Here is a 16,634-nt window from a genome sequence, read left to right as displayed (position 1 = left end):
TTTATAGCCAATATAGGCAATTTAAGTGATTCTAAAGTGATTTAAGTGAAATTTAAGTGATTCTAAAGTCTTGCTTTTTTTTCATATTAAAATAATAAACATGTTATACTTACCTGCTGTGTTGCAGTGGTTTTGCACAGGATCCTCCCCCATGGATACGGGTGTCAATCTTTACATCTGTTTTCATATCCGCTGACATCCGTTTTATTAAAAAAAAAAAAATGACTAAACTGTACTTCAAACACTATATATAGCTGGTTCCTTAACAACCGATGAGTCCCCGCTGAAAGCTGAATGTAAAAAAACACGAAAAAACTGTGTGGGGTCCCACCACAGGTTCATATCAGGAAAAGAAGGAAGTAGAATGAGAAGACACTGGGAGAGAAGGCACCGGGCAGACGGCACCGAGAGAAGACAGAGCTATTAATAAAGGAATTAACAAAAACCGGCTCTTGTTTTCTTTTACATTTCACTGCCTTTTTGGTCAATGGGTAGGGGTACGATGTACCTGGGGGCCCCCTTTAACAATTCAGATAAGCCTCCTGCCCGCAGACCCCGACAACCACAAACCAGGATTGTCGGGAAGAGGCCCTTGTCCCCATCAACATGGGGGCAAGGTACTATGGGATGGGGGGGCGTTGAGCCCCCTGCCCCAAAGTACCCACCCCTCCATGTTGAGGGCATGCAGCCTGGTATGGTTCAGGAGAGGGGGGCACTCGCTCGTCCCCTCCCTTTCCTGACCTGCTGGTCTACATGCTCAGATAAGGGCCTGATATGAACCTGGGGGGGACACCACACCGTTTTTTTTCCTCAAAGAAAATTCCGGCAATTTTTTTTTTACATTCAGCTGTCACCCCGCTTACATCTGATGACTCATCGGTTGTTAAGGATGAGGCGGCCAGCTTCCCGGCCCCCTCCTTAGCAATCATCTATATGCAGTATATCATAAAAAATTAAGCTTAGAGGAGACGGATGTCAACGTATGTCAGCGGATGATCATCTGCTAACGTCCCCCTATCCCATAGAGATACATGTATGTCCGTTTTTCATCCATCAATGGATGGATGAAAAACGGACATACAAAATGGCCGTGTAAAAGGTACCTTACTGAAATGTATCAATAAAGGGTTGGTCCGTCCAAAACTATTTGTTTTTCTTTCACATGGGGGATCTGATCAATTCCGCCTGTCCGTTTTCCAGGCAGACCTGATCAGATTGTCCATGTATCTCTATGGACTGGTGGGTGTAAACGGACTTGTATCCATTTAAACCCGCCTACCTTCAATTTGATCAAGTCTGCTAAAAAACGGAAGGGGTATCCCCTCCATCTAAGAGGATCAGAACAGAGCTCTGTTTGTGTCCGTTCTGCATAAACTGGACAGATCCCCTGCTGAGCAAATCTGAGTCTGCCCTGTGTGAAAGGGGCCTTAAGCAGACCAGAACTCTGCGTTTTCTTTACTTATTTAAAGTATACGTAAACCCAAACTTTTCAGTACCTGTAGCTTCATGTCTCACCATGTACTGTTTTCTTAATCAAAAATATTTTTTGGTGAATCCGTTGCAACATTTCTTACCTGTAGATACTACTAGTAATAGTACTTCCTGATGCAGGCTAACAACACAATGTCATTGCCTTTCAATTAGCAGCAGTGCTGTCAGTTTACTTTGTGCACTCTTTCAGTTGTCAGTTGAGCTGCCTATGAAGTCAATTAGATAGGCAGGCCAAAGGTCAATTGAAGGGGCTTGCATGCCAAATGCCAACAACCAGAATTAAATGCAACTCTTATTCATTTACAAAAGAGAATGTCATAATTATTGCAAGGTCTATTCACATGGACAAGCATTGCATTTAGTTTTTTAGTGGTTATGGAAGGCAGGTTAAAAATGATGCGTCCATACAGTGTGTGCACAATTATTAGGTAAGTGAGCATTTTGACCAAATCATAATTTTTATACAAATTGTCCAACTCCAAGCTATATAAACTTGAATGCCTATTGAATTTAAGCATATTGGGTGATGTGTATTTGTGTAATGATTGGTGTGTGGCCTAAGGAAATTAACACCTTATGTCAAGGTGAGCTTCTTTTGCTCAAAACGGCCAAAAAAGAAATGTAACTGACTCTGAAAAGTCAAAGATTTTAAAACGTCTTCCAGAGGAATGCAGCACTCTTGAAATTGCTAAGATATTGGGTCGGGATCACAGAACCATTAAACGTTTTGCTGCAAATAATCAGCAGGGTCGAAAAAAACGTATTGAGGAAAAAAAACATGCAAATTAACGTCAAAATATTTGAGAAGAATCAAACGTGAAGCTGCCAGGAACCCATTATCCTCCAGTACTGTCATTTTCCAAAACTGCAATTTACCTGAAGCGTCCAGAAGTAAAAATGTTCAGAGCTATAGCCTGTACCTGTGTACCCATGTAACCAATAAAGTACCTTTATTCAAGTGCATCCGAGTTGCCAGCCCTTTTTGATTCAAGTATTGTATTAATGGGGCCTGAATGTCCTGGCTAGAGCATCGGATCACAGTTTGTGGACTTCTATATTGGCAGTGGAGCTAGGGTAACATTTTGTTTCTCAAAAAAGCTGAAACGTCAGGACTGGGCCAAGAGATATCTAAAGACAGATTTTTCAAAGGTTTTATGGACTGATTATATGAGAATGACTCTTGATGAACCAGATGGATGGACTTTTTTCAGCCTGAAAACGATGTAATCTGTGGCTGGATCATTAACCACTTTAGCCCCGGACCATTTGGCTGCCCAAAGACCAGAGCACTTTTTGCAATTCAGCACTGCGTCGCTTTAGCTGTCAATTGAGCGGTCGTGTGACGTGGCTCCCGAACAAAATTGACGTCCCTTTTTCCCACAAATAGAGCTTTTTGCGCTATAAACAATAAAAGAGCGTCAATTTTTCCTATAATAAATATCCCCAAAATATATATATATTTTTTTCCTCAGTTTAGGCCGATATGTATTCTTCTACAGATTTTTGGTAAAAAATTGCAATAAGCGTTTATTGATTGGTTTGGGCAAAAGTTATTGCATCTACAAAATATGGGATAGTTTTATAGCATTTTTATTAATAATTTAATTTTTTTACTAGTAATGGCGGTGATCAGACACTTTTGATGCCATTTTGGGATCATTGTCATTTATATCGTCGTGCGCTGGTCGGCAAGTGGTTAAAGGACAGACACCAGAAAGGTGGAGGTGGGGTACTGATTTGGGCTGGTATTATTAAAGATGAGCCAGTTGAACTTTTCTGCGTTAAAGATGGACTCAAAATCAATTCCCAATCCTACTGCCAGTTTTTAGAAGACACTTTCTTTAAGCAGTGGTACAGGAAAAAGTCTGCACCTTTAAGAAGACCATGATATTTATGCAGGAGAATACACCATTGCATCCATCCATACTAAAACTTCACTTTTAATTTCTCAAATATTCAGGTTTGAGGTTTATTAACATTTTGGATTAACCGAGAACACTATAGTTTTTCAATAATTAAGTTATTCCTCAAAAATACAACATTACTAATAATTGTGCACACAGTGTATACCCTACAGTACAAATTTCAAGTAAAACATTTGTATTAGTTTTGGATAGAGTGAGAAAGCATTAGAACTTCTGTTGTTTTTTTACTGCTATCTTGGGCTTCATTATAGAGATGTATCCTTATGCCGCGTACACACGACCGTTATTCATGTCATGGAGAAAACCAACGTTTTTCTCGATGTGATTTGTCGTGATTCCTCTCAAGCCTGCCTTGCATACACATGTTCGTGAAAAAAAATGCTTGAGCAAAGCGCGGTGAAGTACAAGCACTTTTTTTCCCCCACGTTAAAGCGTACACACAACCATTTTTCACAGCGTGAAAAAGAACGACGTGAAAAACGAAGAGAAAAAATAGAGCAGGTGCTAATTTTTTTTTGGCCCATTTTTCTCATCGAGCCTACACACGACCATTTTTCCCGACCAATTTAAAAAAAAATTCTCATCATGAAAAACGGTCATGTGTACGCAGCATTACTTTCTGTCCTGCTGACAATGGTTTCACCACATAGGAAGTGATGGAGAGCCTGGAACAGGGGTACGGGTTATAGCCATACCCTAGTCTACTAAAGAAAAGCATTTCTAATTTCTGTCTTCGTTGCTGTTGGAAAGTTCTCCTTGCCTCTAGTAAAGCATTATTATTGAGAGGCAAATCTCTCTAACAGAGCTCTATATAGCAACCCATTTTCATTCTATCCAAAACTAAGCCAAAAGTTTTGGCAGCACATATACTTGTTAAGGTATCATGTGGAATGGAAAAACTTCAGTGTATCTCCAATGCTTAAAATAACACAATATGAACATTTATGACACAGTCAAAGTACCTTCAACTTCAGTTACATCAGGAATGGCCTGTGGTTTAGCTTCTAATAATGGCGCTGGTGTTACAACTTCAAGTGGTACATCTTCTGTAATATCTCCTGAAGCAGAGGCAGATAGTTCTGTATCCTTTTTGGCTTCCTCTGGTTCCTTTTGGTCAAGGCTTATCTCAGATTCTGGCTGCGATGTGCTAATAACTATGTCAGGTACAGATGTTTCACCTGACACATCATTAGCAGAGGATGTTTGATGCCCTGATATATCAGTGCTGGCTTCTGTACTACCCTCAACAAAACTTTCCGGTTCACCACTTGTTAAAGGGATTCCCGATGGCTCTCCACTGATGTCAGGAATAGTGAGAGGCCCCTCACCACTGATATCTCCAGATGCAGATGCGTCAATAATATATGGACTGGTCACTCCAGCTAACTCTTGTGAAACAGTTGGTTCAGTAACTGCTTCAATTAAATCATCTGTAATGAGTTTAATATCAGGGATCCCAGAAGTATGGATACCAGAACCATCTCCACTTTCTTGTGTGCCAGATGGAAATCCACTTAAATCAATAATTCCGGATGCTTCTGTAGATGTTTCTCCTGATGGAAATCCACTTAAATCAATAATTCCGGATGCTTCTGTTGATGTTTCTCCTGATGGAAATCCACTAATCTCGAATACACCTGATGGCCCCTGGCCAGCCTCCTCAGTGTCAGGTCCTATGGTTGGGACCTCTACTAAAGTGAGGTCTATATGAGATATCGTGGGAAAACCAGATGTGAGTCCACTTATGTCATCAATTCCAGATGGTAAGCCACTTATAAATCCAGCTCCTGATGCTTCTCCACTTATGTCATCAATTCCAGATGGTAAGCCACTTATAAATCCAGCTCCTGATGCTTCTCCACTTATGTCATCAATTCCAGATGGTAAGCCACTTATAAATCCAGCTCCTGATGCTTCTCCACTTATGTCAATAATACCACTTGTCAGTCCACTGATGTCTAGTTCTCCACTGGGGAGTTCTCCAGATATAAGACCACTGGCATCTATATCACCTGAGATTTCCCCACTTATACCAGAAATCCCAGATATTTCACCTGAGAAATCTCCTGAAAACAGCCCACTTTCTTCTACAGAGCCCTTACCCTCCTCTTCTTTTTCTGAAGGTCTAGTACTTTCTACTAAAATGCCATCTATAAGAGTGACACCAGATGACTCCCCACTTTCATCAAATGTGCCAGAGCTCACCCCACTGATATCACCACTTGCACCTGATATTTCTCCACTAATATCAATTTCACCACTGAAATCTATTAAACCTGAACCACTTATTCCAGACAGGTCACCGCTGAATATTCCAGATATATCTCCACTAAATTCCTTTGCGCCAGATATATCTCCAGATTCTTCACCACTTATTCCAGATGGTAGCCCACTAATGCCAGAAATATCCCCAGATGATTCTTCTAATGGAATACCAGATGAAAAGCCACTCATATCAATACCTGATACTTCTCCACTTACTTCAAAAAATCCAGAGGGTCGGCCACTAAAATCTAAACCAGAAGGCTCACCACTTAGTTCCAGACCTGAAGCTAGGCCACTAAAATCTGTGGATGGTAATCCAGATATATCACCTGAGGCGCTAAATTCTGTTGTACCTTTCCCTTCTGCTTCAGTGTCTGGTGATTTTGTAATACCTTCTGTCCAAACAGTATCAACATGTAAGATTGTTGGAAAACCAGAAGGCAGTCCACTGAAATCTCCACTAGGCAGGCCACTGAAATCTCCACTATGCAGTCCACTGAAATCTCCACTAGACAGACCACTTTCAAACCCTGATGGTAACCCACTAACTAACTCAACACCAGATGCCTCCCCACTAACATCTCCAGAAGGAAGTCCACTCATGTCTGCGGATGTCAGTCCACTAATATCAGGAAATCCAGAAGCAGATCCAGAAATAAGTTCATCTCCAGATGGGAACCCAGAAGGTAAGCCACTGGTATCAATTTCACCTGATGGTATTTCACCGGAAACCTCTCCTGATGGAAGTCCACTTGCGCTAATGTCTCCAGATGAAAATCCACTTATTCCTGATGGTTCTCCACTTCCCTCTCCTGATACAAGTCCACTTGCTGAAGGTTCCCCACTAATGTCAGGAACACCGGATACTTCTCCACTGGGCTCCCCAGAGACTTCTCCAGATGGAATACCACTAGCCCCACTGACAGATGCTTCTCCACTGACATCCTCTGGAACTGCAGCCACAGGAGGAATTGCTGAAGGCCTCACTTCAAACAGAGAATAAATAGAAGAAATATTAAAAAATACATTATAACTAATAAAAAATAACATAAAGTATAATGCAGAACAAACATGTAGCATGGTTTTGTACAATTTTGCGAGACCAGCTTGTGATTTAACAAGAGCCAAATTCACTTCCATTTTTATGGTCTGCCTTTGTTTCACATTTTTATCTAATTATACAGTATATTGTATGAAGTGAATTTTGGTTTAGTTGTAGAGGACACAACTGCAGTAGGCTTTAATATTGTAAAATATATTTGTAAAAATAATAGAAATAAAAAAAAAAATGGCGGATCACAATGTCTTCAGACTGTTAACGCTCTGGGATTAATTTACTAAAGGAGTTGAAAATGTTCACTTTCTATGTGTTTACTTTGAATCAATCATGTGCAAGGGAATAAAAAAATAGGATATTTGCAAATACATGATTTTCTCCCTTCTGGTCTTTTAAAGGGTCGGTAAAGGTATTTTATTTTTTTAAATAACAAACATACCATACTTCCCTCCCCTGTGCAGTTAGTTTTGCACAGAGTGGCCCCCATCCTCGTCTTCTGGGGTCTCTCGGCGGCTGTCTCGACTCCTCCCCACAAGAGCTAACCCCCTTCTGGGAAGAGCTCTCCCAAGGGGGTTAGCTTGCATAGCAGCCATGTGTATCACTCGGCCCTGCCCCGTGGTGCACCGCGTCATTGATTTGATTGACAGCAGCGGGAGCCAATGGCTGCGCTGATATCAATCTCCAATGAAGGGTCGCCTCAAGCTGGAGGAAACTATCACGGAATTGCACCCACAGAGTTTCGTGGCTCACGTAAGTAAAACAGGGGTGGCTGGGGGGCCCGAGAGTGCAAGGTGTTTTTTCACCTTAATACGTAGGATGCATTAAGGTGAAAAAACACAAAGCTTTACAACCCCTTTAAGGAGGAACTTCCCTGTTTTTTTACTTGTAATACAGCATTGTCTTCAATTCAGATACTCAACTGCCCAGCGGATCCAGCATCATTGTGCTGTGACCTGCTGAGCCAAAGTCCTATGCCGCCATTTAGACCTGACATCATCAGGTGCCAGGTGCTTATTTCTGGTTCAGGTAGCCTGGCCCCGTAATGATGCTAGGCTTATAATAATAATAATAAAGGAATAGTAGTGGTAATAGTAGTGGTAAAAAAAGGCCTTGTGGATTTAATTAAACTTTTTTGGGTTAATTCACCTTTAAGGGGGTGTGAACATTCTTTACTCCTTTGGTAAATTATCTAATCGCCTACCCCTCTACCCAGGTAATGTACAGAAGTATTCTAAGGTGAGTACAGATGTTCAAATTAGAATGAAATACAATAGCACAGCGGGGGAGATTGCTGCACCAACAACGCTAATGTTTGTTTTTCCGTTGAACTCACTGGCTAGAATGAAATAAACTTAGTTTATTAGTAAGGCTGGCCATACATGGTTCGAATCTAGGCCAGTTTAGCAGGAACCGATCGATCAACTTGGGTACTTGCGATTATCATTAGCAGCTGCTATAGATGCTAGCGATAATCACTGTCTTCTCCCCGTGGGGATGGCTTTGCCCCCCTGCTGGAAAAAGGTAATTGCTGATTTCCCCATCAGCACTGTCTAAGTCAGGGGTAGGCAACCTTAAAGCGTCGGAGATCTACCTGAAAAACACGGGGGAAGTCAAAGATCCTCAGGCACAGTGTCTCCCAGTGTCACCTCCTCACACCTGATTTAAACCTCTAATTGCCATGCTACTATGTTGCAATCGCATGCATTGCACGGCAATCATGGGTTTAAATTGGGTGGTGAGCAAGCAACTTATTGCCTCTTCAACACCTTTTATACACGATTATATCGTTTTTCAGAGGAACAGCAGTGCTCTTTCACATATAAATTTGAGTTGCGGTTTTACTTCCCCCATTACCTAACCTCTTTAGTTGCTGAGGCAGCATGTATCCATGCTGCAGCAGGAATTAAACCCCCCCTGTTGCTTATGGGGGGTGCAAATTGCAACTCACTTTCAAGTAAATGTAGCCACACATCTTAACTATGGGGTTTTACCACCCCCCAAACTACAAATATAAATGAACCCTTATTGTTTTGTGCCCCCTATAAGGCTGCTTTCACACTGATGTGCTGCGGTTTACCTGCACCGTGGGTGCAGCGCAGTGCATCTGCAACTTTCCTGTGTTAGCTGTGCTTTGCCCCTAACGTCTATTATCTCCTGCAGGTGTGATGCACTTTCTGAAAACATACCAATATTCCTGAATTCACTGCACTGCACCCGCGGTGTGGGTAAACCGCAGCACTTCAGTGTGAAAGCAGCCCTATACTATCATGCCCACTGTATTGCTTCACACTGACCTGAAGATCTCTTCTTTCCTGCTGCTGGTACCACTCTGGAGACCTCTAGCTGGGATAAGAAGTGGAGTGCAGTTGGTATCACTCCACATGGGACAGGAGCCGGCACTACAGAGGAGGCATCGACTTAAGTAGCTCTTGCTCCCTATTACAGCTCCAACTTTACAAGTAGTCCCTCTGCATTGCACTCTGATGCTAAGAGATGGGGGGGTCAGCAAGCTCAGACTGTGATCTACCAGTCACCTGTCGGCGATCTACAGGTTGCTGAGCCCCCCATCTAAGTTGATGGGGGAATCGTGTGAATTTGCACCATGTATGGCCAGCCTAACTATAGTTTACAAGCAATATAATTAAACCAGTGGAGGACTAGCAAAGTACTTTCAAAAAATAATAATGGATCTTAGGCAGAGATGGAAGATGCTTATCTGCTTATAACGTGGGTATCTATTACAAGGGGAGAATTGTCGTGTGGGATCACTAGATACATGATACAAATGAATGATACGTGTAAAAAAGACCACCTTGCTTACCTATCTCTAATTCAACAGTCGGGAGGGCGGTGGCGTTAAGCAGCCAGAAATCGGTTTCATTCTCAAATTCAGTGGCAGTCACTGTTTCTACAGTAATCTCTTCTCCAGAAGGCAACCCTTCCACAACAGGATATAACTTAGTTGCAATGATTTCTTCTTCAATTGATGGAGTGCCTGGAACTTCTTCTTCTTCTTCAAATAGAGAAGCTGCAACATGAAGCAGTAAACTTTTGCTGATTTGTGCAATATACTACTTGTTATATAATACAGAAAGAAAAAGGAAAAATGTATCACAGTAAATTAAACGTTGATGTTTCTGTTAAAGCTGATCTCTGGGAATTAGCCAAAATGTACCCTTGCAGCACAATAAATGTTTAGACATGTGCACACTGAAATATTTTGTTTCGGAATTTCGTTTTCGTCCGAAAAATACATTTATTTAGTTACTCCCGAAATTCGTTTTTATTTATTTTGTTTCATTATAAAAATGCATTCGTCTGAAAATCCGAAATAATTAAGGTTGAATCTGTCATTGAAGGCTTATGGTGTCTGTCGAATGTTCTAAGAAGATTCGATGGAGAAGCTAAACAGTACGACGCCGCAATTGTACATTTCCGGTCGAATGTTCTGCCCACAAGCTATAGAAGAATTCTAATGTTGTATGACACTAATAATAATTATATTTATAAATTATTATTACTAGTCAACTAACATTCAAATTCTTCTATAGCCTATAGGCCGAGCATTCGACCGGAAATGTACGATTGCGGCGTCGTACAGTTTAGCTGCTTGTCGAATCTTCTTAGAACTTTCGACAGACACCATAAGCCTTCAATGACAGATTCGTTGTTTGTATGTTTTTCTCGGCTTCGTTGAATCTTCGTCGTTCATGTCAAATGGTCTAGCCCAACACTGTATCTATAATGTCGAATATTTCCTCTCTATGTAGAATAATCTTGGACTAATAGAGTTAGGTTAGGCACATTTCGACCGCAGGTTCGATAGACACAGATTGCTATTGTCATGTCGAATCTCCTATCTATATCAAACTGATTTAGCAACGAAAACGAAAATAAAGCATTTTTTTATGTCGGATCTTTCGGATTTCGGATTCTGCCCGTTTGTTACAATGATAACGAAAATACCTGAAATTCGGACGAAAATGCATGCGGACGAAAACGAATGCACATGTCTATGAATTTTTAGTTTAGGGAGTAGACTGCTCTGACCACTTTAACGTTTCCCTTCTCTACCCACACTCTAGCTCTCGGGTCTGTGAGTTGTCCCTTAGTGTCATCACATCCAATGCAGAGCAATTAACAACGCATTGTACGTGAAGGAGGCTGAAGTGCGAGGGGGCAGTGTTGGATGTGCACAAATCGAGGTAGACTGCCCGAGATGGGAATAAGATAAGTATTACTGCTTATGCATGTACCCCTGGATCTAACAAGCAGTTACCCTTACAAATGGGGGAGGGGCTATTGAAAAGGAAGATTTTGGGTAATTTCTGAATTTCAGCCTTAAATAAAATCTGTCTCTTCCCCCAAGAAGTCTAAATATCTCTCTGCAATAGAAGAATGTAAATATTTAGCTATTTGACAGGAAGCATGTCTCTTGACAGGTATCCTTTCCCACTTCCGGGAGACCGGGCCGTGGCCCGTGACGTCACCGCAGGGCTTCCTCTTCCCCCGGCCGCTGGGCCAAATAGTCGAGAGGAGCAGGGCCTTGCGCATGCGCAGTAGGGTTCCCGACGTGAAGCTGAAAGGTTACACTGCCGGGTTCCCCTACTCGCAATGGCGGCAGCAGCATCCGACAGCTGATGGAAACATCAGCTGCGGTGCCGGCATTGAGGGACTCCAGGACAGGTAAGTGTCCTATTATTAAAAGACAGCAGCTGCAGTATGTGTAGCTGCTGACTTTTATTTTATTTTTTGCCTGGAACACTGCTTTAAGTCTGGTACACACATACCAAAATTTGGCAAGTTCAGCAGGAACTTGCTCTTGCTGTAAAACCAGCATTTCATCAGCACTTGCAGCCAATGTCAGAAGACAATAGTACAGTGGGAGAGATCCCCACATCAACATTTTTTGTGCTTCTGCAGGGATCTGTCATTTTTTTTGTTCAACCCGTTGAATGAAAAAAAAAAAATGTGCATGTGTACCCAGCTTTAGCCTTCCAGCAATGGGGCCTCTGGAAAAATCTTAGGCATCCAACACTTCAAGGTGTGGCTCCTCCCTCTGACACTGACATCACTACTGAATCCTATAGAGACATAGAGACCAGGGGAGGGACTGGCAGTCAGCAGCAGGAGGTGCAAGAATATGACACTCCTGGAAGTGTCAATGCTGAAGACTTTGCCAGAGGCTGCAATGCTGTAACATAAAAGAGTTTGGACTCTCCACCTCCTAGAAAGGTAAGTATTTACATTTTCATTATTTATTTAATACAGAGTGCTTCTATGTTATAGAAGCACTCAGTATTAAATAAATGATGGACAAATAAAGATTCAATACAAATAATCAAGACAAAAAAAAAATCAAAGAAGCGGATCAAAATAAACATAAAAAGTGCTGTAATGTTTAAAGCAGGTTTTGTCCCCCCGCCCCCACCAGTCTGTAACTTACAGGGGAGTTACAGTTGTTTTGGGGGGGGGGGGAGAAGACAAATTTGTATCAGTACTCCCATTTCTGCAACCATCACCTAGGTCCTTTAATGACGTACCTCCTAGTACACTGCATATGAGCTACTTGTAAACAAAACTCTATACCAGAGGTCTCCAAACTGTGGCCCGAGGGCCAGATGTGGCCCTTTGCTAGCCTTTTTCCGGCCCTTGGGGCACAATTCCTCCCACTGACATGAGGCACTATTCCTCCCATTGACACCAACAATGGGGCACTATATTATCCACTGATACCAATGATGGGATACTATTCCTCCTACTAATAGGGGGAATACTCCTCTTCCTATTGACCACCAACCCTGAGGCCATATATGTTCTCACTGATGCCGGGCTTGTGACTTTTTCTTCCCTTGCTGGCTTCAAACTGGCCCTCCTAAAGTCTGAAGGGCAATAAAGTGTCCCTTTGTTTGTAAAGTTTGGAGACCCCTGGTCTATACAAACAGTAAATTAGTATAATATGCTATTGCTCATTACAATGTACTAATGTCTGCATTATTAGCACTTAACAACGAGCATATTTGATACCACAATTGTCTTCTTAAATTTACATTCATGGGCAATAATTTGAAACACTTACGCCTGAAACAAAATGCGTTGTATTTTGACAGTGGATCGGGGAATCCTGTCTGGTTGGCATACAAATAGACGGTGCGCACTCCAGATTGGTCACCTCCACATACTTTACGTGGTGTCACAATAGGATAGCGAACGCTTCCATCGGAGAGCCAGCCTGCTCGGCACTTGTCGAATCCTGACTTCCAGGCGGAGTAAAGTTGCCCAGTGGAAGCTAAGGTGGCATTTTTGCTTTCACAAAACTCTTGTGCTTGTTGGAAAGTGAAGTGATCGGGTTGGGTTGCAAAGAACACCTGTCCTGTATAAGACATCAAAGGAACATTAATTGACAATGTGTTGAAAGCACTTTTATTCCTAAATAAAAAAGACATTTAAATGATAGTGAGACAAATAGAAAAGTTAAAGAAAGCACCCATCATTTTTTTCCCAGAAAAGTAAACTTTTACTGCTGACAGGGATACTTCAATTTCATGCGCATAATCAACTTGGGTCACATGGGGTTTGATTTACTAAAACTGGAGAGTGCAAAATGTGGTGCAGCTGGTCATGGTAGCCAATAAGGCTTCTAACTTCAGCTTGTTCAATTAAAGGGGTTGTAAAGGTAATTTTTTTCCCCCTAAATAGCTTCCTTTACCTTAGTGCAGTCCTCCTTCACTTACCTCATCCTTCCATTGAGGTAAGTGAAGGAGGACTGCACACTAACACACAGCTCCTTTCTCTATCTGCAAAGTAGAGAGTGTCCTGGCCCTCCTGCTCGCCCCCTCCCCCTCAAGAGACGTTCTCCACACCAGGGAGAAAGCCTTGCATTACTGTGTGTAGTTACAGACAGAAGAAAAGGAAGTGAGGATTTCTCAGAAGAAATAAGGACATTTAAAAGCAAAATGGAAGGATGAGGTAAGTGAAGTAAAGTAAAGGAAGCTATTTAGGGGGAAAAAAATCCTTTACAACCCCTAACCCCTTTAAGCTTTGACATAAACTTGTTTTCTATGCAGAGCTGTACCAGATTTTGCACTGGAGTTCCCAATGATCCCTCATTTGGAGGGACTGTCCTTCTTTTGCAACCAAATCCACCTGCTGCTCTTTCCTCCTTGTTTTCCATCTTTTTTGAACTGATACATGGCTCTCTATAATAAATCTACTATTAGAATACCAAAACATATACTACAGTAAACTTTTCATTCAACCGCTACCTTAACTGGTATAAAGCAAAAGGAGTAATAAAAAAATGGTGGGTTTGATTAATGTTTTAAAACATTTTTTGCATGTATTATTCCTAGTAAGCTTAGCTGGAGGCATGGCAGGGGATTGCCCTCTGCCTACATACTGGGGTGATTTACTAAAGACATGTAGACTTTTCACTTTGCAAGAGACTTTTTCCCAGATTTAAGTGAATGAGATAAAGCTCTGCTGATGTTTATCATTCAAACATATGCAAGCATGCCCACGTTTGGGTATTCTTTGCAATGTCAAACTTCTCTGAATTAACTAAGCTCTGGGGAAAATTTACTTGTAAAGTCCAACTCTCCTTGCAAAGTGTACAGCCTATTTGCCTTTAGTGAATCAACCCCCAAGTGTCCTAGGAAGAGCAGAATTAAGCCTTGTACACACGATCAGTCCATCCGATGAGAACGGTCTGAAGGACCGTTGTCATCGGTTAACCGATGAAGCTGACTGATGGTCCGTCGCGCCTACACACCATCGGTTAAATAACCGATCGTGTCAGAACGCGGTGACGTAAAACACAACGACGTGCTGAAAAAAATGAAGTTCAATGCTCCCAAGCTTGAGTCGACTTGATTCTGAGCATGCGTAGATTTTTAACCGATGGTTGTGCCTACTAACGATCGGTTTTGACCTATCGGTTAGGAATCCATCGGTTAAATTTAAAGCAAGTTGGCTTTTTTTTAACCGATGGTTAAATAACCTATGGGGCCCACACACGATCGGTTTTGACTGATGAAAACGGTCCATTAGACTGTTGTCCTCTGTTTATCCTATCGTGTGTACGAGGCCATAGTCACATAATCCAGGGAAAAGGTCCCGGGCCTGCTCGGAAAGTGCTCTGTTCGCTGAGCACTCTGTGTTGTAGATGTAGGGGCAGTAAAATGCCAGGCAGCTAAAAACCTGCACCAGTGCCAGAGCCTCCGCCACTATGACACTACAGACACCGGCAAGAATAGAATTGAAGAATAGGACCAAAAAATGTATCTTGAAAAGTGTGAGCCACCAGATTTAGAAAAAGGAAAGAGAATGGTGACTGGTAGTTCAGCTTGCTCAGCTTTACTTTGAAGAGTGCTAAGAACAAAGAACACATGAAAGTTATTACATGTCTTTTATAGACGTATTCCAAAATATATCACAATTAAATAATTTTTGTGGTCCTATGCAATGTACAAAGAATGTAACGCGACTCTGTGCGTATGTCATAGTGTGTGTGCATATATGTGTCACGTTACATATAATGACATAATGTTCCTATGTGGTACCCAAAGACCTGAATGGTCACATTCATTCCCACAGCACATTTAATCACTATATTTATAAGAGAAAAAAGAAAACCAAACAAAAACATTTACAAAAAGCAAATACACTCTGTCGGTATTTATTATTTTTGCAGAATTCTATCAATGAAGTTGTTAGTAAAGAAGTAAAGAACTTTCTTTCTTTACACAGCGGTATCTGTAAATCGTTTGAAAGTCATTAGCTACAACACAGTAAACCTTGTTCTTTGATTTATGTGTAGTAATTATATAGACCTAGCAACGCAAACTACTTATAAGGCCTCTTTCACACGGACGGATAGAATGGTGCTTTTAGCTGCGGATTATCTAGTTTTCTCCCCCAGCTAAAAGCACACAATGCTTTCCTATGGCTCCATTCACACACAATGTTTAGCTGCGATTTCGTTGCATGCGGTTTGGTGCGAATAGAAAAAATAGAATTGAATGCGTCCAGGTGCAATTTAGCGCAGCTATATGCACTTAACAGCAGGTAATCGCAGTCTTTAGTGTCAACTACGGATAGCAGCGTGAGAAAAAAAAAGAACAACAGGAAGCACATCATAATCAAAAAAAATAAAAAGGGTTGCTATGAAAATGACTACCGCAGCTAAACGCGGCCGCATGTAACCGCACATAATCGCAATGTACAAATGCAGCTAATCGCAGTGCCCAGAGCCTTGAATTTCACTGAAAATGTACATGCTTTTAATTGCAGCAAAACTGCCGTCCGTCTGAAAGGGGCCTAATACCGCCCTTTATTCTCAGAAGACCAAGATCTAAATACAATATTACAACCAATTTTTTAAAAGAATGAAAAATTAAAATTTCCCAAATGTCCCAAATAATGTCAATATCAACATTATTATGATAGATGGATAATATACTAGTATACTAGGTAGACTATAGATAGATATAGATAGATAGATAGATAGATAGATAGATAGATAGATAGATAGATAGATAGATAGATAGATAGATAGGTAGATAGATGTAGTGTAGAAGCTTAGAAACAGAGAAGAACCAGGTTCTATAGAGTTGGAACCAAGATGTAACTGTTATGCCGCGTACACACGATCGGTCCATCCGATGAAAACGGTCTGATGGATTTTTCCATCGGTTAACGGATGAAGCTTACAGATGATCAGTCGTGCCTACACACCATCAGTTAAAAAAACGATCATGTCAGAACGCGGTGACGTAAAACACAACGATGTGCTGAAAAAAATGAAGTTCAATGCTTCCAAGCATGCGTTGACTTGATTCTGAGCATGCGTGGATTTTTAACCGATGGACATGCCTACAAACGATCGATTTTTTTTA

At 41.4% G+C, this 16,634-nt stretch overlaps 1 protein-coding gene across 2 annotated transcripts in view; it reads right to left on the bottom strand.

Annotated features, from left to right (window-relative positions):
* Window positions 1–16,634, bottom strand: part of ACAN (aggrecan) — a 158,695-nt gene that overhangs the window by 44,447 nt on the left and 97,614 nt on the right. For both annotated transcript variants that reach the window (XM_040342403.1, XM_040342404.1), the window contains exons 10-12: window positions 12,818–13,111; window positions 9,560–9,766; window positions 4,379–6,667 (exon numbers count right to left, since the gene is read on the bottom strand). In XM_040342403.1, the coding sequence (XP_040198337.1) occupies window positions 4,379–6,667; window positions 9,560–9,766; window positions 12,818–13,111 (2,790 nt within the window). The remainder of the gene's footprint in view (window positions 1–4,378; window positions 6,668–9,559; window positions 9,767–12,817; window positions 13,112–16,634) is intronic.

This window comes from Rana temporaria, chromosome 3, assembly GCF_905171775.1.
Source record: "Rana temporaria chromosome 3, aRanTem1.1, whole genome shotgun sequence".
Lineage (NCBI taxonomy): Eukaryota > Metazoa > Chordata > Amphibia > Anura > Ranidae > Rana > Rana temporaria.
The sequence above is the reverse complement of the archived record's forward strand: the minus strand, read 5'-3'. Positions and strand labels throughout refer to the sequence as shown.